Source organism: Phalacrocorax carbo, chromosome 2 (genome assembly GCF_963921805.1).
Source record: "Phalacrocorax carbo chromosome 2, bPhaCar2.1, whole genome shotgun sequence".
In the NCBI taxonomy this organism is placed as follows: Eukaryota; Metazoa; Chordata; class Aves; order Suliformes; family Phalacrocoracidae; genus Phalacrocorax; species Phalacrocorax carbo.
Window position 1 is genome coordinate 159,493,909 of NC_087514.1, and position 22,241 is coordinate 159,516,149.

At 42.6% G+C, this 22,241-nt stretch overlaps 1 protein-coding gene across 4 annotated transcripts in view; it reads right to left on the bottom strand.

The window, feature by feature from the left end:
* DPP6 (dipeptidyl peptidase like 6) overlaps positions 1 to 22,241 on the bottom strand; it is a 576,690-nt gene that overhangs the window by 252,997 nt on the left and 301,452 nt on the right. Inside the window, exon 1 of one of the 4 annotated variants that reach the window (XM_064445044.1) lies at positions 15,059 to 15,489. The exons of the other annotated variants lie outside the window; for them this stretch is intronic. Within the exon in view, the coding sequence (XP_064301114.1) occupies positions 15,059 to 15,115 (57 nt within the window). The 5' untranslated portion in view covers positions 15,116 to 15,489. Of the gene's footprint in view, positions 1 to 15,058; positions 15,490 to 22,241 lie in introns of those variants that run through there. 4 annotated transcript variants of the gene reach the window in all.

Sequence of the window (22,241 nt, forward strand, 5' to 3'; positions counted from 1 at the left end):
GTCAGGGGGAATATTTTTAAAGCAATTTGAAGACATAAAGCACAAAGAATGCGTTAGGTATTATTATTATATGTGGAAAGCACCAGTATAGCAACACGCACCTTTCTGTAAGGAGGCTATATTTAAAAAACATAACCCTATAATTATATTTCATTATCATTAATAGGATAAATAGTTATTTTATAGCATCTCTTGTCCTGAGGTCTTTCAGATCTGTTACATTCTAATTAAAAAAGAAAACAAACTATATTCTATGACTAAAATGGCAATTCAGTTCCATTGTTTTGTCTTGGCTGCAAAGAAAAAGACAAAATCAACAGCATTATCGAATGCCCTAATATCTGAGAAACTGCTCCCTTTTCCTTCTTAATACTGACCAGCAGACCACCCTCAGTCTCCCGAAGTTAAATGCCATAATTTGACTACACAGCAGTTCAAATGTGTTTGTTTCAAGTATGCTACCTTTTTAGGCGTTTTCAAAAGAAAACGGGGAAAATAAATGGCCAGTAGCAGCAGAAAGCTTTAAAAAAAACATCCTTTTTAATACTCAAGAAAAGTGAGCCTTCAAAGCCCATGTATAAGCACCTACATAATTGGCTGGATTTTCAAGAGCACTGAGCTTTCAGCAGTCCCCAGTGAGACCAACAATGGCTTTTGGATGCTCAACAATTTATCATGACTCAACAATTTCCCCCCTGGGCATTATTTACCAACTATGTGGTATACAGAAGACTAAAACATTTGAGACTGTCATTTTCAGTTGGACTTGAGCACGTAACTCTGTTAGGCTCCCCTAAAACACCCCCAAGTATTTTCATGTGTTTTTTCCCCTGGGTCTTACAGCAAAAAAAAAAACCAACAACCCAGACTTAAATTAAGTGAGCACTGCACACTAGGACTCAAATGTCAGAACTGTATCATGCTGGTGAATGCTACATAAAGAAATTATTAATTAGTCTTTTTCTCAATTCGGGTTTTACTTGCCTGTCAATAAAAGACAGTAGATGATTGCGTGGCCAAAATATGCATTATTTCCAGCTCCCTAATATCACGGAAAAGCAGGCAGCCATTCAATTTGCCAGCAATAATTTATTGTGTAGAATCAAAATTCTACGAGCAACCTCTTCTCATCTGTTACTTTCAACATCTCCCACAGCTATTTGATTTTCTTCCTGGCTTTTCATGTTAACTGGTCAACTCCTGCCAAATCCCGGCTATCTAAACAAGACTCTGCAGCTTGTTCAGTAGTTATAGCTGTGTTTCATGCATGCAGAGTGCCTTTCACAGCAAAGAGGACCGCATATTTCAGTGGCATTACTGAGGCAAAACTCTGGAGGATATTTGTCCCAAATGTTCTAAAAAATAAATAAAAAATCAGGAGCTCCCCCAGCTTTTTAAAAACTGAATATGTGACCAAAGTTTGAAGCATTGCCCAACTGATAGAAAGAGTAAATGGCTAGCAGGCACTGAAATCTGCTACTAAAAATGGATGGGAGCCTTGAGTGCCACCCTCAGCCATCTGCCTCTGCTGCGGTGTCAGAACGCGCTGCAACCGAGGCACCGGGAGGACGAATGCCGCAGCCAGGCAGCGGGAAGCGGCCGCCTCCCGACTCCCAGCCCCTTCATAAACCTCCCAGGCAGGGAGGAGGGAATCAGAGAGACTGGCAGCAGGAGCAGCTACTTCTGCAAAAATCTTTCTTCCCTTAAAACCATAATTCCTGCAGGCACAAGTCACAGGTGGATTTTCTCTCTCTTTCTTTCTCTCTCCCTTTTCTTTCAAAGAAAGCTCTTAGCCTTCTCTCGCTCACTGGAATTTCACAAAGCAGACCTCAATGATTTTATTGGTCTGTTTGCTTAAGCCAATAGTCTGGCTTAACACACGTTTTTTGTGCATCCTCTCCTCCCTCCCAGGATATGAAAGCAAAAGGAAAATGTGATAGTTAACATTTACTAAGACAATTAGCACAGACAGACAAGTCAATGCCACATATTTTTCAGACATATTTAGGTCTTCGTTTCTGCACACTGCCAACACAAGCAGTCTTGAAGAATCCCTTAACTGAAGTTGACCTATTCTTGAGTTAGTTGCATTATGTATGTTGATGAATAATATAAAAGATGCTGTTCAACATTTTTTTGGCTTGGGGCCATCGACTAATCTTCATTTGGTAATTGAAGGCTTATATGATGGAAAGAAACTCTATGGAAACCGTCAAGACAATGAAAAGTAATGAAGTATAAACATCCGAGTGTCACCTAAACTCAGTCTCCTTAGAGCAACTGTCATTTCTTGTTTTTTCAGAAGTTTCAGCAATAAAAATAAATAAAAGTTATGCATTACACCTGACAAGCAGCCAACCACATGTAAAAGTACAAACAATATTTGGTAAATAGCTTGTAACAAGTTAATTAGTCTTTCCTCACAGAAACAGTTTCTTTTTGACACAAAGCATTTGCTCAAGAAATGGGCCAAGGAAAGACAAAACATAGGTTCTGTGGGTATGGGAGGCTGTGTTTCTGGCAACCCATAGGTATTTATGACCAAAACCATAAGAGCTTGGATAGAACAGAGTGAAGCATGATATGGAACATGGTTTGAATAATGTACATCACTGTCCCCCTACACAGTGACTCCCCCAAGAAAGAGAGCACACTTGTGTAGCTTCGTTATAATTTCTCATTAACTGCTTCCCCACACCTCTGGCATATCTATTCTTCTCTGAGGGATTACGCACCGCTTGTGTATTACAGTAGATTGTGTTGCAGGAACTAAGCTGAAGAAAGAATTAATTCTAGCTCAAAATTTTTTTACAGAGGTCAAGGAAAAGATGACAAAGAACCTATTTGGGAAACAAAAGCAAAGAGAAATAAGCTCTACTTTCAGTGAGAGGACTAGAAGTCGCATAAGCACCAAGCATCCCAATAGGATTCATTTAGGCTTATATTTTTAGCCTCAAGTACATAACGTTATTTCTCATGTGTATTTTACATGGCCTGTTGAGCTCAATTTCTTCATATCTTTGTGTACATAAAACAGTATTTCCAGAATGTAGCAACCAGCCAAGCCCTCTTTTCTTTCCTAGAGCAAGGAGAAGAGCTTTCTGATCCCACAATTTGAGATATTGGGTGTAATTTTCTCCAGTTGTATCACAAAGTGGGACAAGAAGTTTCAGTTTTCAGATATTTTAAGCCCTCAGAAATAAAACCAGAAGCTTATAGCATACATTGGCAGCAGAAAACAGTTTTTAGAACAATGAGAAATTTTTGTTTGGTGACTCTCCATCCCATCAAATCTTGATTTCAGTCTTTTTTGGTTTTCCATTTTAATGTGGATGCACATATATTCTTAAGTAAAATTAGGTTTATGGTGCAAACATGTACACCATGGAGATTTGAAAGATGTCCCCAAAATATTCTAAGTTAGACAGTTTAGTGGGATTATCCCTGCATAGATGAACTGGATTTTGCAGAAGAAAAACACCCTATGCATCATAGTTTCAAATAGCTCTAATTTACAGCAGGGTGAACACTGAAGACTTAAAATCTGGGTTTAGCCTGTGACAGTGGCTGTGTGCTATCGATCACTGTATTCTTTCTGGAATTCACACAGGATGCTGAAGAGCAAAAAAACATTGCTCCCTTCTGGCATGACATATAGGGTGACAATTTATATACTGACCCACCTGCACGCTAAGAGCATTCTAACTGACTGGAGAAGTTCTAAAATTTATAAGAACTTACAGGAATTTATAGGAACCTACAGGAATTTATAGGAAGAACACCATCTAGCATGGAGGTTTGGCAGTGGACCTACTTGGTCCCCAAGTGCATTCTAGTCACTTCACACCTCAAGGTCAGAAAAATACGCCATGAACAGCATGTCCTCATAAGCAAGAGATGAAAGCCAACGGGTGCTAAAATAAATCTTCCAAAAGAAATTATGAGGAGACCAGTTCTGCAGCCTTACTCCAGCATGTAAACATGGCCTGATTATACTGTGGTCCTGAAGTCCATTCTCAGACAGAGCTCCATTAGAATTCACACATCAGAGAACCTAAGAGAATTCTGACTTCTGAAAGAAGCATTTCTCCCCATCATGACAGAACTGTATAGAGAAAAGCCACTGACAGTATTCAGCTTTTTCTTTCGTGAAAGCCACATGAAAACCAAACGGGCCAGCTGCAATAAAACTGTTAGTTACAAGTTTATTGCTCTTGTAGATTTAAAGCCTCAGTTTTCTACATAATGGTTTTCAGACCAGTGAAAGATAATACAGGGGCCAGCTCGAGGCTTAATGAACTCAATAGATTTATTCTCAATTTGACCACTTGCTCCAAACACCTCTTGTTCATATTTCAGATACACGCATTTTCCAAATCCCTTAAAGTTTTATGTTTTAACAAGGATACTCTGTCAACATGCAGCCCAGTATCAACACTGAGTTCCTCAACACGTTTGAGCAAAACATACACTAGATAACAACACAGTCTCCTAATCTCCCAGAAGGGCATTGAAAGCCCAGGACATAAACAAGGGAAAAAAAAATCACATAAAGACATCATTTATTTACTTACTATCAACCTTAAAGATGTTATGGGAAGGAAGGTAACATTTCTCAGGCAGATGAGTAATAACTGAAGTCAGCCAGTCCTACCAAGAGATATCTATTTGAAGAAGAGGACGGAAAAGCCCTCAGCAGGAAAGTCAAAGCATTTCCTAATCAAACATACTGATGGACAACCTTATGTGGTGAGTACTTTTCAGGGCTATTTCAATCAATTTCTCCTTGGATTTTGGTGTCCCATACATTCACAACTGTTCTTTGTTTTATCTGGCTGGTTTAGCTTGGAGCGTTGGAATAAAACATCTAACTATAGCATAATTTGCAACTGCAAAGTCAAGCATTAGTATAATCCATGTAAACCCATGTATTCTACCTTACAAGGAAAAGACCACAGAAATTCAATTTAATGCAACTGAAGCCTCCAATGATTAAACTCACAAAGATATTCGTTAGATTCAATGGACCAGCGTTCTCAGCAATGTCTGTAAATTAACTTTTACATCAAATATATGGGGACATGAAAATTATAAAAAAGAAGGCTGGCAGTATTATTAGATTCTACTAAACTATTAACTGCCAGATTTCTTAAGTAGAAGAAACAAAGTTTAGGTACAAATTTCCTGCTACAAGGAGCAGTCAATGCTTATTACGCTCAGTGCAATGGCATCTACAGGATCTGAAAATTAGAAAATGAAAAAAAAGGAGTTTCATTATCCTTACCACCTTGAGAAATTCCTCCATTTTATCTAATACCACAGTATCTCAGAATAATAAAAAGCCTGAAGTTTTTGCTTACTACATCCTTCAAGCCATATCATCTGTTTTGCCATAGACCATTTTGTAGAACTAAAAAAAACACGACTTTGTTTCTCTTCTCTCTCATTTTAATACAGACTAAGTTGCAATGTTTTCCTTGCACACCTTTGAGTTTCCCTCTACTGGTAGTCCCAAAATGCTGCATATGCATTTGAAAATAACCTGTTTGCTCCAGGCCATGAAATAGAAAGATAAAAGTGTAAGGCTGTCAGCATACTTAAGGCTGGTTACAACTTAATGTACCATTCATTAATTCCTACAACCACATTAAGATTAAGTATCAGACCTCTTTAAACCCTACACAAGAAGAGTTGAGAGGTTGGTCACAGTGTGTGATTAAGCTAAATTAAAGACCCAAAATGCATTCTACATAATATGCTACTGTATACATTCACCCCCAGTCAATTACATGTTTATTATGGTATCTCTGACAAGCTAAATTAACAATAAATTAATGTCTAAGTTGTAATTTCACTTTTAACAATAATATAATATAACTAAGCCTTAAATATCTGCATGCAACTATTCAGCTACAGACGTAAGTGAAGGTAATGGAGTCAAAAACTGCAGACTAATTGCCTCAGATGAAGGCTTATTATCTCTCCAATTTCAAGCTCAGGAGCAGTTAAGCAGTAATATAAACTACTTTAGTCAAAGCATTGTGAATCTTTATATTAAATTTACTTTTATTTTTATCTCTTAATTTTTATAAACAATAAAAGCAACAGGTATTTGTTTTCAGACTGGCAAAGGTAAGGATGTAAGCTGAAGGGTTAAAAAATCCCAAGCAACCAAAAGTTCAGCCTTCAGATTTGCTTGTTTTTACTATTTCACTCCAACTCTTCCTCTTCCCCTTTCTAATGGGTTTTTGCATGATTATTTCATGTGTAAGCTCAGCTTAAGTCTTCTCATGCAAGTGCTTCAGCCTGCCTCATCCTCCTTTCCATGAGAGATAATCAGGGCTTCATTCCCCACTCAGCTTAGACTTGTGTATTCACACCTGTAAAAGCAGATGCAATGAGGGCACAAGGCTTTCCCACACAGGGATGGTGGCAGGGTGTATGTCCACCAAAGAGCTGTAAGGTACACACCAAGTTTGAGGCAGCAGCAGGGAGACGATGTCTAGACACTCCTGCTGCCTTGACGATTCACCAGAATCCCATCGACTAACTCTCTCCATCCCAGCACAAGGCAATTGTAACGAAACTAGTCTATCTTCTACACAAAATCACCTGTAATTCAGCTTTTTTAAGGTGATCACAGAGACAGGGAAATGCTTTCCAACAGTACTCCTCACTCATATGGATGCAGGGAGGTTGCCCCATCCTTTCACCATCCTTTTCCACCACGGCCGCTGGGCCTGGAGGCACAGCCACAATGCCAGAACTGCAGGGCTATTTAAGACGACAAGATCCCCAAACAGAGTCCCTGCCACACCTCCGTGGCCAGATGTTGTCCAGCAAATGCTTCCCTCAAGGAAGGCACATAAACAGTTACCAGCGTGTTACAGGATGGAGATACTGAGACTGCCCAAGGCCACAACATGAATGCCCAGCAAATCCCGTGCTGAGATCCTCCACTGAATGTGTTCCTGGGAATGACAAGTGTCATTGTTGTTCTGTACAACTTGGCTGCTGTATAGAGGACCATCACCCTAATCATAACCTTGTACAATATGGTCATAGCTAATTTTCCTTCTTTCACTGCCTCCCTGCTCCTTCCTGTGGGATGGGAAAGGGTGCTGCCATGTGTCCTCTGCCTCATTATGAACCAGCTGCCCACCTGCAGCTTCTTTTTCCTCCACAAGCTTCTTTCACCACCAAATCCAGTCATACTTCTGCTGTAATTCCCATAACTCCTCCAGATAGTTAATAGGTACTCTTCAGCTTACTCATCTTCTTCTCTCTCATTTTCCTTGATCTGTGGAGCATTTTCACCAATGGTGGTGGGAAGTAGCCACGTCCTCCTCATTTCCATTACGCTTAAGAGCTGTCTCCACAACTTCCACAATTATTGTCAGGGCCTTCTCTCTACAAGTACCAGGCACTGGGCTTGGCTCATAGCCTCATCCTGACTTTCAGGAAGATGCTCTCCATCAACCTCCTGGGTCCCAAACTTCAGCGTCTGCTTTCCATTTCTGAAAGGTTTTGGTTTTACCTTTGACCACACATATCCCTGGCTCATCATCCCCACATTTACTTTTCCATTTCATGTCTATGGCTCCTAATTACACTGCAGTATTCCTATTGCAAAAAACTGAATTACCCCTTCTCGGAAAAGGTCCTTCTGCATTATGCAACAGAGAGCTGAAAGATGTATCTCTGTCTTACCATGAATTCTAAAATTGCTTCAAGTTCCCAAAATCATAGAATCAGATACAACCCCAAAATTCTATGCATTCTCTCTCTCTCATTTGCAAGTTCGCTTATAACTATCTGAAGTCCTGCCAGGATTTACCTTTATCTTGATCTTTTTCTGCTGAAATTCTTATTTATATCTAAGTCTTCAGAATGAGTTCTAACTTTCAGGTTTTCTCCTATGACCCCTTCCCTACATTCTGTAAATGTCAAGGAGTACATCTCTCTGATATCTCAGGTACTTACTTGTGCAGCCTGAGTTACGATGGTATCTCAGAACCTCATATTTCATGTACTTACCCTTTTTGGTTGGGTGGGTTTTTTTTTTTCAATTTAAGGTGGACTGCCTCAGGAGAAGAGAAGTTGCTGACTGCCACTGAGGACCTTTGTCTAACACATGCTCAAAGCCACAACAGAAGGCTGCAGCACAAGAAGCACTAAGTTCCATGCTCCAGCCACTGAACCATCACGGAAAGCCACTTGATAATCCCACTCAAACTTCGCTCTTAAATTACAAATTGATACTAACTCACCCTTTCATTCTTGATCACCTTCATCGATTTCAAATACAGGTCCCTCTCCGAATTTCTGTTTAATGAAGGTTTTGCAAAGCTGATCAATGTACTCCTCTCACATGTGAAGTCAGTTCTTCTCCACATCTGCAGCAGCCCTTTGGAGGAGGAGTGCTCTCAGCTTTCCTGTCCTGTTGCTGCTGGTACTCTCCTTTCTCTGAATCTATTTCACTTACTTAAATCCCACTTAAAAATCACAGAAGGAAGGACAGAAGGACAAAAGAAAGGATGAAAGGAAGGAAAAAAGAAAGGACAAAAGAACAAAATACCTGAACACAAAACATACAGAACAAACTATGTAAATAATGGATATTACCCTACATAATTTAAAAAGTGCTACCTTCTCCCACGTCATCCAAAGTGACCGCGATTCACCACAACTTAATGCATGATAAAGATCATAAAGAAGCAGTATTAAAGGCATAAGAACTAAAAGCAGGTAAAAACCACTGTTCATGAAATGACTGTAGTAATGCATAGCACTGCTAATGGACCACAGCTGGAATGGGGCATCAGATGCTCTAAGATAAGACTTAACAAAAAAAAAATCTAAGAAGATTTTCTTCTTGTGGAGTTCAAGCACAGTCTCATGACCCCTAGATAACTGGTCAACCTCAGAGACAAATTATTCTGCCTTGATCCAACAGCAAATGAAAGACTTAATGAGAAAGACTGCAACACAAGGTACCTCAGCCAGGAATGGAGGGAGCAGCAGTCAAACAACACTGTCCCAAGGTCAAGTGGCAGAGCACATCCCACTTGACCTGTCAAGGTATAGCCAGAGTGTAAAGCATACACCATCTCAAGCAGCATCCTATGGAAGTGTACCAGCTCTTAGAAGCTGTGTGCTTAGAAGATCACCAACCATAATGCAGTCTTGACATATCTGAGGTCTTCCAGAAGTGCTTCCATTTCAGTACTGAACACCAAAAAACCTTTCCTACAGTCTTTTCCTTTTGAGACTTCAGTTTTATGCCAACCATGCTGCTTTCCATCTCTGTCTCCCCCTCCCCATTGCTTAACTGCCTGAATTCCTCACAGCAGATTACCAGCTTGAAAAGACTGCCAGTTTGATGCAATTTCATGTTCTTGAATACAGTGTTCTCAGGAGCACCCTTATGAAAATTTAATCTCTTGAGAAATAGATCTGATACCGTTAACAGAATGAAACACAAATGTTCTCTATGACTTCCTGGAGAAAGCCTGTGTTGGGTCTACAATAAGATACATCATTTACAGAGCTGTTATAAAGAAAAAAAAAAGAGTATTGTCTCATATCAACAAATTTATTTTCTAAAAACTATGCACTTGAACAACTAACACTAAACAGTTCCTAACTAAGCCTAAAAAACCACAACCCTTAGTCTTCTATGGAAGTCAGAGTCAGGTTTCTCCTCTTTGGCAGATGCCTTCCAAAAGCAGACCTTGCTCCCTGATTTCTGCACAGCTATAATTATTAGAGCCAGAATACTGCAGCCAGTCAGCAAGAGCGAGGGCTTTTCACAAGCAGAGACTTACCTTTGGGATATGACAGTTTTCAACTCCAGCCACGAACACAGGAGCTCTGCTATCACAAGTCACTGAGATAATATGCTAAATTAGCTCATTTCCTGGGAGACTCACTCCCACCTGTTCAACAGCTCCAGGCCAAACACTCTTCAGCCCACTGTTGAATCTGGGTACTGCAAAGGTGCTCCTCAATTCCTCTGCATGGATTTTATGCCACTGGGGTGCTGCAGTGGGGAGTCCAACTGTGCCAGCTAATGGCACTGTAAATCAGGGCTTTCTTGTAACATTTTCATGGCTCAGTCTGCTCCTGAACATAAAGTTATGATGTGTAATCTCAAACCTTGCTAAGAAAACATAGAGGATTCAGTAGTGGCTCTTTGTGGTCAGGCACACACCAGGGATGGTATTGACAAATAAAAGGGGAAAGTCCTTTCCCTATTTTGACAAATCAAATTCACAACTTATAATATGTATCTGAACCTGCTGTACCGGGTATTGGTCACGTGATGTAAGGAGGCTGTAGTGTCACACAGGATCAGGACTGTTGCAGTCTTTCAGGCAAAGCATGTTGAACTAACCAAAGCACCCAGGGCTGACAATTTGCTGGACAGCACTCAGCTGAGCTCAGCAAATGGAGAATGATTTTAAGTCACACTCCATAGAAAAAAACATAAATGAATATTTAAAGATATCTCCAGGTATAGGAACATAGCTCACATGAAGGTAAATTTATTTAACTCTGTCTCCCTTTCCTGCTAAAGACATGTGGGGCACATCTGCTATTTTTGTTCAATTCAGAACCGCATGACTAACCAAATCTCTCAGTTGTACCAATATACCATGCTTTAACACACATTTGATAGTGGCATCAGAGTGCACAAACCGGCTTGCTTTTGGGTGAAGCTAAATGAGAAGATGCTGTTCAACCACTAATGGCCATTTACACCAGTCTGGAACTAGCTTGAAATAACCCCCTGTCCAAAATGTGTACTTGGGACCCCAGTAGCATCTGTTTCACCCTCATGGGATGGATCCACACTACCTCCCAATGCAAGCACAGCCATATTTTTTAGTTTAACTGCTCTGGGAATTAAGTAACAGCTCACAATGGTTGAGGATAGTCATGACCTTGAAGGAAGACAGCAGGGCACATGGGGATTGACATCCCTTGCTACAGGTATCCCAGAATCACCTGGATTATAATTATCCAGGGAAAGAGTCTTCATAATGCACCTAAAGTACACAAATTTACTCAAACAGAGGCACATTTCAGCATAGTATATTAGATACTGCAACTGTACTTACTCTTCAATATACTAAGGCTATTTCTGTGAAGTACAGAGTGGCAAGGGAACATTAGGAGTATGAAATATTAATCCTTCCATCATGTTATTCCTAAGTCTGGCCTAGGTTTTCCAAGTTAAATGTGTTATCTCTCCACTTGAAGACACCTGTTATTTGGAATTCCATCTGTTCTGTAAATTCAAAATTGATTACCTTAATGACAGCTAATAGGCAGAACTGTTCTATTGATCCGACTCCACTCCTCCACGGAGCCCACTTCAACAAAAGGCAGCCCTCAAGCTCTTTTGCCTCCTTACTTAAATTTTGGTCTTTTACATGGAGCTGCATGCAAACGATCATTAACAACCTTGTCTAGGACATGGGCACATTTCAGAGCAGGATCTCACTCACTGGAAGTCTATGACGGTTCTTCTCTATACAGTAAAAGAAATAGGAACAATCGTTTATTCTGAGTGTTCAAATATCCAATTAACAATCAACCCTTTAAATATGTTTTATAAAAGGTATTCTTTGAGAATCTGTGATCCTGTTATCCTTGATATGCTGACTCATTTTTTCAAATACTTAAAAGTCTCATTTTAACATTATGCCTATTACTACATTTTCATAAAAACCCAGCCTCGTTATTTTTATGTATGACTGTAGAGCTATTTGCATTCCCCAATGCCATTAAAAGTAGCAAGAATTGGGCTAAACTAAGATAACAAATTTACAGGCACATGTTAAGACACAAGAATCTTCAGCCAGTGTAAATTATCAAACATTGACCCAGTCAGTACTTGACCTGTTGTTATTTTCTTCTCCTTTTTTAATAGAAAAGTGGCTTTAATGGTATATTCACACATGCAGCTAACAATCCCCAAGAGAGTGAACAAGATTCACGAGTCGTCTTGAGCCAGATCCCAAGTCTGCTAGTGTCTGCAGGCTTTTCTACAGACTTCTGAGCACTGGGTCTAGCAGAAAGCCAGCTGTAATCATTGTACTCTGCACGGTATCAACTCCGACCATTTGAACAAGAAACCATAGCTGCGTCAAAATCACCTAAGCATACAGAGGCAACCACGTTCAACTTACATCTTGATCAAACAATCACAACTTGACAGTAAGAGAACAGTATTAAGGATCACTTACAGAATATTTTCTGTACATGATGCCCAAAAGACTTGAAGTTCAGAATCATGAAACAGATAAGCAAGGAGATAAATGATTAAAATTCTGAATAGTTTAACCGACATGGAGGTGAGCAGCATTGCTTATCAGAAAGAAACTGCATAGAAACATTTTTAATTAACAAAGGGAAGAAAGGGATGTTTATTGCCTGGCTTCACAGAGGTAAGGCAGTGCATTGCTTATTTCCACATCCCAATAATTTTCTAATTATTATAATTTTTGTAAATGCAAGACAGAACATGCTTTCATTTGCATATAGAAACATGGGTCTGAATTAGATTTTTAAACTTATGCCCGCAAAGCTTCTGCAGATGTTTTCAAACTTTCCCCACCCCGTTCCTGCAGTCTTTTTGTGCCCAGCTTCTGTTTGGGTTAGCGTGGTAGGACACAGCGTAGCCTTAAGCCAACTGTGTTACTTGCCTGTCCCTGGATCCAAGGGATGTCACAGCAAAGAATACAGAAAAGGGACGGTCACAGTCTCTTACGACAGCCGCAGCTGCTTCTGAAAAAGACTCAGTCCTTTACAGACAGACTAGCACTTTGCCTTCAATTTTCTCCCAGTTACAATTTTCAGTTTCTTGATCAGTTTTAAGCAAGGAAAAAAACTAAGCAATTCTTGATATGCACTAGCCTGGAAATAGAATTTCAGCTGGAAATAGAATTTGGATAGAGCCTTTCTTCAGTTATGGATTCTTTTAAATCAAATAAGAGTTTAGATCTGAGTTTGGTGTTAAAAGTGCACTCAAATCAATGGACACAGACTGGATCTGACACCCCACTGCTAAGCCATTTTACCAATGTGTATTGTGAAAACAAAAAAAAAAAATTATGGGAGTGAGCAAAGTTGCTTACATGCTCAAATATTAATATTCATCAAGATCATTGATATTTATATATGCCTGATACTTCTATTTCATGCTCACACTAGGGCAGAGCTGAGAGAGCATGTACTTTCAGAATATTTAAACGTACCATATGGGTATAATTGCTACTCAATCAGTTATAGAATATATTCAATCAAGACTCTCTGTAATACTTAAGGCCTATTCTGGGCATTTTATACTTCATAAGGGAAGAGAGAAGTAGCCAAGACACGGCATGCCAGTAGCAAGCTGGCATTAGGCAGGTAACACTACTTGAAACAAAAACACTGCTCCTCTCTAAAAGGCAACCGACTTACACTTCTTGACTTATAAAACCGCGACACTTGTACACAGCTCTAAGAAGGAGGAGGGGACAGCCCCACAGCTCTTTTTGTTCAGAAAAGGCACTTCTACGTAAACCCTTGCCCTGCCTCCCAGAAACACAGCTAGACTATTTTAAACTGCAGCAAACAGTGACAAAAATGCATATTCCAAAAGCAATGGACAGAGAAGCAGAGGAGCCTGACAGATGTAAGGATAGATGAAGGCACAGTTTCTTTATCCTCAGTATCAAAGTTATTTTCTTCTTGTTTTAACTGAACCCCTGAGCCTGTTTTGGCCATTAGTAAAACGCCACCCAGAAAATGCAGATTATATGATGCTATTTGCAGTGCCTTCCCATGCTTTTCCCTTCCCCAGTTCCCTAAAAAAAAGCACCAAGAAAAAAAAAAAACCAAGAGCAATAACACGCAAGGCTCTCAGCCTATCAAGCCAGGAAGAACTATTTTAAGAATTAATTTGTGCCCTGAGAGATCTGTTTAAATTATCCTCCTGTGCTGCCCTAACAAAAGATTAAAGCGGTGAACTTCCAATGTCTTAAGGAGACGACAAAAAAATGAAGAACTGGAGCGTACGGGCTCCTCCACGGTCCCCCCAGGCACGGGGCCGGGCGCGGGGAGGGGAAGCTGGTGCGAGGAGGATGGAGCTGCTGATCTGCTGGTGTGCCAGGAGCCAGCGAACCTTTGCCATCCTCAGCTGGGGCTCAGAGATCGCAACCAGACTCCCTTATGCCACCACTTCTTAACTACGCCTATCCTTTACAGCTGAGGGTATGTCCCTTTCTTCTGCCACTCGCTGCTTTTTTGACAGGGAAAGTTTTGACTTCATTTTGTCCTGATAAGTGCAGTCACATAGGAATACCCTCTAAAATACAGGCATGACAGAGAAAATTAAGTCCTCAACTTTCTACCTCTATAGAAACACAAACAGCACCTACCAAGAGAAAGAAAATTAATCAAGTTCAGCTCTGGTGTGAGCACTGCAATTTTCCCCAAAGTCAATGGGAGTTATACCTACTTAGAGCTGCTTTTTGCCTCCCCCCCTCCATCAGTGCTTGCACAGACACAGCCTGAGCACACGCTGTACTCTGAAGTGTCCCTCCAAGAAAATGTCAGACAAAAAAAAAAAATAATCCATGAAAGTCCACGACAAAGTAAGAAGCTGAAACCCACTTTTGCAATTTTATATCCACCTGCAAAGGGGCTGATAAAAAGCTTTACCCCCTTCCTTCAGCGAGAAGGGGCCTCCATCCCAACATGCTGCCCCCCCCACACACATAAGGAACAAGTTACAGAACAAACCTCTATAGCCTTCAGCAAGAGGTACAGGCTGTTAAAAATAGCACAATTTCAGCTTCCCCCCCTCCAGCCTCCGCACACACCGAGAAAGCAGACCTTGAACCCAGCTACACAGTACTTTCCTCCTGCCACTGACTGGTGACTCAGTTGACAATTTTAGGAATGCACACCAAGATGATTTTTAAAAAATAATAATCATACAAGAAACACAGAGCTATAAAATGCAAATCTGTATTTGTTTGAAATTGAGGAAAATAAGCATTACCTGTTCTTGTTGTTGGGCTTGTTTCCCTGATGCATTTTGCTCCTTGGCTGTAGTCATGCTCACCTATTTGTGCCCACTGCGGTGGGAAACAGGATTTTACTCTGTGTGTGTGTGTGTGTCAGCTTGTCTGTGTGTGTTCAGACATACACACGCGCACACACACACAAAGACTAAAGGGATAAGGATGAGTAACTAGTCCATCACTTAATCACCAGCTGAGAAATTTCCCACCCCCACAAAAAGAAATAAATAAAAATGCAATGTAAAAAAGCACTAGTCTAGCTGTCTTCCCCCTTGAGCCTCTAAAATAAAAGCAGAAGCAGGAGCAGAGAGAATGATGCTGTGGGGGCTTCTTCAATTAGCAACAGCCTCTGCAATCGTCACAGAAACAATGATAACTGCTTGGCAACCAGCAACTGGCAGCTCGGAGCCGGGAGGCAGCGATGTGGTCCTCGCTCCCCACCTCCACCAGCCCGCGCGTTGCGCATGCACCGGCCGCCTCGTAGCACAATGTGCTGCTGGCGGGCGATGTGCAGAGCCAGAGCTCGGCAGTCATCTCCCCTCCCGCAGCTGGGGTGGAAGGGGCCGCAGGCACCCAGTGCTCAGGAATTAATTCCCTCATTCCCTGCGACGCCAGCGACGGGAGTCCTGCGGATGCAGAGTTTCTGGCAGATGGGCTCCTGTCTTCTCCCAACTTGCGGAGGTTTCAGTGCCCTGGCAGTCCCTGGCTATGAAGGAAAGCTGTGCCAGGGGCAGCCTCAGCCGGGGCAGCTTTGGAGAACGCAGTGTGGGGAAGCAGGTTCCCACCGACGGGATGCAGACAGCACCAGTGCTCCCTGGGGAGCTGCTTGCCTCGCTGTCAAAGGGTGGCAGGTTCAAGGGGGTAAAACATGCCCCCCAGCCTCCCCCGGCCCTCTCCATGTCCCTGATGTGACAGGGGCCACTTTGCATTTCAGTCGTCGTGGCCATCTCCTGCACGCTTGCGGCTTCCGTGCAGGTCACGCTGCAGGGAGACACGCCAGCGTGCGCTGCCCGCTCCCCTCCACGCCGCGCAGCGCGCTCCCCACGGACTCCCTGCCATATCGGAGATCTCTCCAACACAGCGGAGCTGTCAAACAAGCCTTCGCAGCCCGCTCGCCCGCCCCGCTGTCAGCACGGGGCGACACGGTGTGCTCCTGAGCATGAGGCAAGTACTGCTCTCCAGCAACCCTCAGGGGACCTTACACAGCTGGACAAGACTTAGAGCAGCATGAAGGTGGTTCAATATTTGCTCGGGACTGGTGCAAACCCTAGCTCACCTCAACATAAGGCAACATGAAACTGCCATGTTGCTGCTTTTCCCCTCCTCACCTCCTTCCCAGAGCACCCGATGTACTGGGCTGGATGAAGCCCAGAGCTCACCTCTGTGCTGTAGCACTGTAGAAGAGCTAAATGTTTTCTCATTCACACGATAGTGGCATCTCTGCTGAGTCTGCGGGAAAGGGAACATCAGAGTATTTATCTGACAAGGAAGTGATTATGCCCATTTGATCCCCAACTTTACAGCACAGGTTTACTATACAAGGTCACGTTCACCAAGAACACGCCTCTGCTGGAGGCAATCTCTCCTTACACCCGGGATAAATTTGATCCTTGGTTCAGGGAGAGGTCAACAGCAGGCCAAGTTTTCCTAGAGATTATCTACTAGGCACCAGTCAGACCTTCTAAGCATTTCTGCATTTTCACCATTATGTATCACATCACTTCATAGAAACTATGACATAAAAGATCTGCAACACAGAATCGTGCTGGTAGGAAACTGGACAACCTTGCCTGGTCCCAGGTGCCAGGATCCAGGCAACAGCTCATTAAAAGAAAAGTGAAGAGCACCTCTCTAACAAGAAGCAACAATTTACATTTAAATCTAACAGCCTGTGTCAACCTCTTGCTGCGTTATACTATGACACAGCCCCAGCTTACATTGCAGTTTCATCTCTTTAGTCCCAATAGTTTTAGTCACAATATTTTTAGATGTTTATAGCGAGTTTATTCTTGCTCATACATTTCTCCCCAGCCATCAGAGCGGAATTGCTTTCAAGGTCTTGTATAAGTGGATCAGTTTGAATCTTCCAGTTGGCTTGGTCTATTTTTCTACCTGTTGTGAGTAGTAATGAAGGCCTGCTTTACTCCACACTTCTGCGATTTTTCTTTCCAAGAGGGATTCAAACTACACAGAATTGTATTTTTTGTTTTTTACTTCCTTAGAGTATATGCTGGAAATTTCTGCAAAACAGATCCCTTTCAAAATATAGACCATTCACTGTGTCCCTGATCCCAGTGCTTACACAGGCAGTCACTGAACTTAACTGCACTGTTATTGAAAATAAATCTACGTGTACCGGTCTATTTACCCTTGCATCCCCTCCCACGCATATTCAGTTCTTTCACAGTTAACAATTTAAAACACACAGATGTCACTAGTTTTCTGGAAATGGCCCCTCTTCCTTACAATGTAGATTTTTTCCAATAAGCTTGTTGTTGGACAGATAAGAAGTTAATTTTGCTAATTAGTCCAGCAGTTAACGATGCAAACGCACAGTTTAGCCTCATTACATAGGTGCATTACAACGCTGACCGTTTTCACTGCAAATCCCAATGTTTTGGCACCGTTACCCTGATGTAATTGAAATGCCCGGTGGTAACCCTCTGTCACCCCTGGCATGTGCGGGGGGTTTCATCCCCTCAGACGGCCATGAGCTCACGCTCACTGCCAGGAGGACATAGAAACGGGACAGCCACATCCTCCAGCTCTCTGCCACCATCCTTCCTTGACCAAAGGGGTTCAGAGGCTGCCAAACACCTCCTGGGAGATGCTAGAGGAGGAAGCAGTGGCCATTGCCATTCAGAAATACTCATTACTAAGAGGCACAGAATAATCTGCTCACTTATTAGCAGGCCGAGGCCATCCATCCTGACCTCTGTGCTATGTTAGTGCACCAACGTTATTGTTTGGCTGAGTCATCACTTATGAAAGATTAATATAGCCCTATCACAGGACAAGAACCAGTATCTGCTACCCCAGCACATGCCCAGGCAGAAGGATTTATAGAGACAGCCCCATTTAGGGCATTGCAGGAGGCACTGGCAGATAAGGATCCTGGGAATATGACCTTTCCCATCTATCCCACCCCACAGCATCCCAGCTCATCTCAGGGATACAGGCAGCACATTGTTCCTCCCTGCCAGGTTTGAAGTGCATCAAGCTGGTCAACCCCTACCACCCATCATTTGCAACAGGTTCATCTCCACTGGCCTCCTGGGCTACACACAGTGTCTATCTCCAGGCTTGTTCCCTGCCACACAAGCTGCACTCCCATCATGAGCACCCTCCAATAATCCCATGGATTACACAGTATACAGCACGCCACCACTGGGGCAGCTCAGGAGTACCGCTGTGAGCACAGATAGCTCTCCCTGTTAACCAAGATGCCTGTTCAAAATGCCAACGACAACCATGTGAATGGCAGCCCCACACATCACGTCAATTAGCTCCTTTATCACTGTGGCAGGACAGACAGCCGTTTCCCTCCCACTGGGAGAGGAACCGGTGACAGGTGGAAGGAAATGTCCCCAGCTTCTCAACTCATCTTCACCCAGAGTGCTTGTTTCAACAAAATCATGCAGCGCTGCAGTAAGACAGATGATTTTTAATTACCTTGTAACAAATTAGTCACACATGTCTTAGTGCCTTTCCTGTTAGAAGGGAAGTGCTTCATTCTCCTGAGACTGGCAGGACTGTTGTCTGAGATAATTCTCAATATGCTCCTAGGAGATCTTGGAGACCATCTCTACCACCACCAGAAAGCAATCTCATGATCAAAGATTATTGCAAACCTTGCATGTTGAAAATAGAAATCAAGGCTGCAATAGCTCTGGAAGACAAGTTGGACTAAAACCTTAAAAAGTCATCTCTGTGAAGACCTGTGAGCTCTTAGGAGCTAAAGCACAACAACCATTGTTTATGACCACGCATTACAGCAATGCATGCTAGGGAAGGAAGCAGTTTGTTATTGCACCCAAATGTTTTTAAGCAGATCAGTTCACTAAGACCATCCTTGATCCTGCCCCTCCATGTAGGTGGAGGTCTCTGCTGTCCATGGATGCAGAGCAGCCCCTTCATGGGAAGCAGCAATGGGCTGTCAGTAGTCAGTGCAGAGCATTCCCATCCCGAGTGTTACAGAGGCCAGATCCAACAGCAGCCTGTGCTTGCGGGGAGCCCTCCAGCTGCACACGTCTGTTCAAGGGAGTATAGGCTAAGCAAGGGCAGTAATAAGCCTGCAAGCAGCAGCGGGTATAGTTATTGGATGCAGAACCCTTCTGCTTCTTTGAAGCCTGAGGTTCTGGCTGTACCACTCTGGGCTATTTATTCCCCCTTCATTACCACATCAAGGTAATGATGTGGTGGGCAGAATGGGTAAAAATGAATTCTACTTGACTAACTATACTTTAGCACAGTCTACTAATGTTCTCCCCTCTCCAGATAAAGACCAGATCCCATGGAGAGTTACATATCTGAAATTTTTAGTGGGTCTAAGCCATTAGTAGCTGGGGTGCAGTAATGTAATACCTCCAGCAGAACACACCACATGATCTGCTTTTGTACAGCCGGTCCCTCTGAGCTTCACACTCACTACCAGTTCCCATTGGTTTTGCTGGTTTGCTTTCAGTTCAGGGAGGACACATGGCCCAGGAAAGCATGTACTCTGGCAAGCTGTGACAACAGAAAATCCTTCTCAGAGGTAGGTTACAAAGGAAAAGTCCTAAGGGCTACAGTTTTTAAGATACAGTATTATGGAGGTAGTAGATGTTAAGTAAGATAACTCGGGAAGAGACACAGTCTGCCAGCACAGACATCTGCAGTAAGAAAGATGAGGTGAGCTTGTGTAAATGTTGTAGCCATGGATTTTAGTATTCAGTCATTTGAAAGGTGGCTGATGTAGCTTGGATCAAAACAGGCCCACAGGATACAAGTATGCATCGGTGCTGCTTTCCAGTGGGGGGACAGCAGGGTGAGGACATGAGGCTGACAGCTCCCTGCAGCTCCTGCAGCAACTACCTGAGAAGATTGTCTATCTGACCCATGAAGATCATGGGCATAATCCCAAAGGGGTAAATCCATTTAATCTCCAAGACTGATTTAATATATTTGCAGCTGCCTTATTGCCCCACCATTCCAGCTTTCCTAGAGAACTTCAAAGAGTGAGGAACAAGAGGGAAGGGTCTGTACAAGGCAGGCTATCCGTGACATCATCATGGTCCCGCAGATGTGCCAAGGCATGCTGATGTCCAGGTCACTCTCCCTAGCCCCAGTGCCGACATGCCATCCACACAAAAGGCAACAGCACAGCCCCTCTTTATTCTGGGCCTCTATGGCCCAGGTGCAGCGAGTCAGAGGGATCTGTGATCCTCCAGTGCAGATCCTGCTGGATCCCCCTCCTCATATAGGGGTTGCCACAGCAGAACAAAGAGCTGTAAAACCATGAAAGCTGCATGGTTAAAAAATCTCTTTATGGGAGTTTATGCCTTTAGATGCTGCAAAAGCAGCCAGACATCCTGGCTGTTCATTCTGGAGGTCTCTGTTCTGTGCTCATCTGAGTACGCTTTGGAGAGGGAGAATTTAATTTTGTTTTGTTCTGAAAGCACAGTTTGTGTCCTGCCTCTCTCCAAGAATGTGACAACAGTAATATCACATTATTGCCCAGCAATGTCCCCATTCAGAGTTGGGAATTGGAAACACTTAGGTGGTAGATCAGCTGACATCAGCCCTACTCCTACAAAGGCTGCAGAGCATCTCTATTGCTTACACACCATCCCCAGCACTGCTTCTCAACCTTGATCCCTATTAGAAGACGACAAAACCACTTAATCTTCTTCCAAATTAATCCCTGTCTTTTGGGAAGAATTCTCAGCTTGTCAAAGGGCAACCCCAAAATGATTTCTTTATTAAAAAAAAAAAAAAGCTTTAGCCTATAAGGATAGCTTTATCTTGCACCAGCCCTGCTACTGTTGCCCCTCTCCAGTTGTCTCCAACATGTTGGTTTTGCCATGGGTTAGCCATGAGGGAGTCTCTATGTCCAGATGAATTTTCAGAGGTTGTCTGTGGCTTGGGGATCCATCCAGATGATTTTCCAGATTTCAAAGGTTCTCTGAATGTGCTAGAGGCAATACTAGATTATTAATATAGTTACAGATAAAAATATATCACATTTCCATTACCCATGACCAAGATCATTAAGAAAGCAATTTGGTGTGGTATTTTCATTTAACAGATCAAATCCAGTTTATTTAGTCAATACCATTAATTAGGTACTTGCATTAATATCTGTTCCTACAGGGGATACAGTTCAAAATATTCCTACCAGCTTGAGAACTCTGCTATGTGAGGCAGCAGATATGCGCAGCGGAGGACAACAGGCGCTGCAAGAACAACTTGTGGATCTGTATAACAGTCCCATGGTGCCTCTACTATTTGTGCTTTACACAAACTTCACTAAATTGGTTTTTTGTTTCTAACTTGAGCGTAAGAAGGTGGTTTAAAGTGTTTATAATACTTTTATTTGAAGCGCTGTTTCTGCTGCTTCCCGTTTCTCACTGCTGCTCTAAGTTCCAAGACCCCACAGTTCGTGGTAAACAAATAAGACAACACTGGGATGCAAGCTGTGAAGAAGTCTGCTCGCTTGTGCGCAGCTTAGAGCTGTTTCGCATCACATTTTTCTGCCTAAATTGTAGCATGACTCTGGGGGACACAGCAGGTACTTGCGCCCTTCTCACTTCTGGATTATGTATCCGCTTCGATTTGCTTCTCCCAAAGATGGAGCGTGTGTACCAATAGTCAGATTTTCCTACGTAAGTGGATTATATTTTTCAAAAGCATTACTTTTAATCCACTGTAGGGTTATTTTTTGAGTCAGCATATGTATTTTAATATATTCCAGCCTCAAAGGCACATGATTAGCAGTGCCATAGCTGTTGGCATTGTGTTATCGCTGCAAGGAATAAGGTCCGTACCGCTGGCTTTTTTCTTCCCCTCTGCCTGTTCCTGCTGGTGTGACCTTGGCAGCTGCAATGCAACAGATGCCTCTTTCTCGCTTGTTTATCTGTGCACAAGAGAGTTCTGAGGCCCCAACTTCAGTGCCAGCTGTGA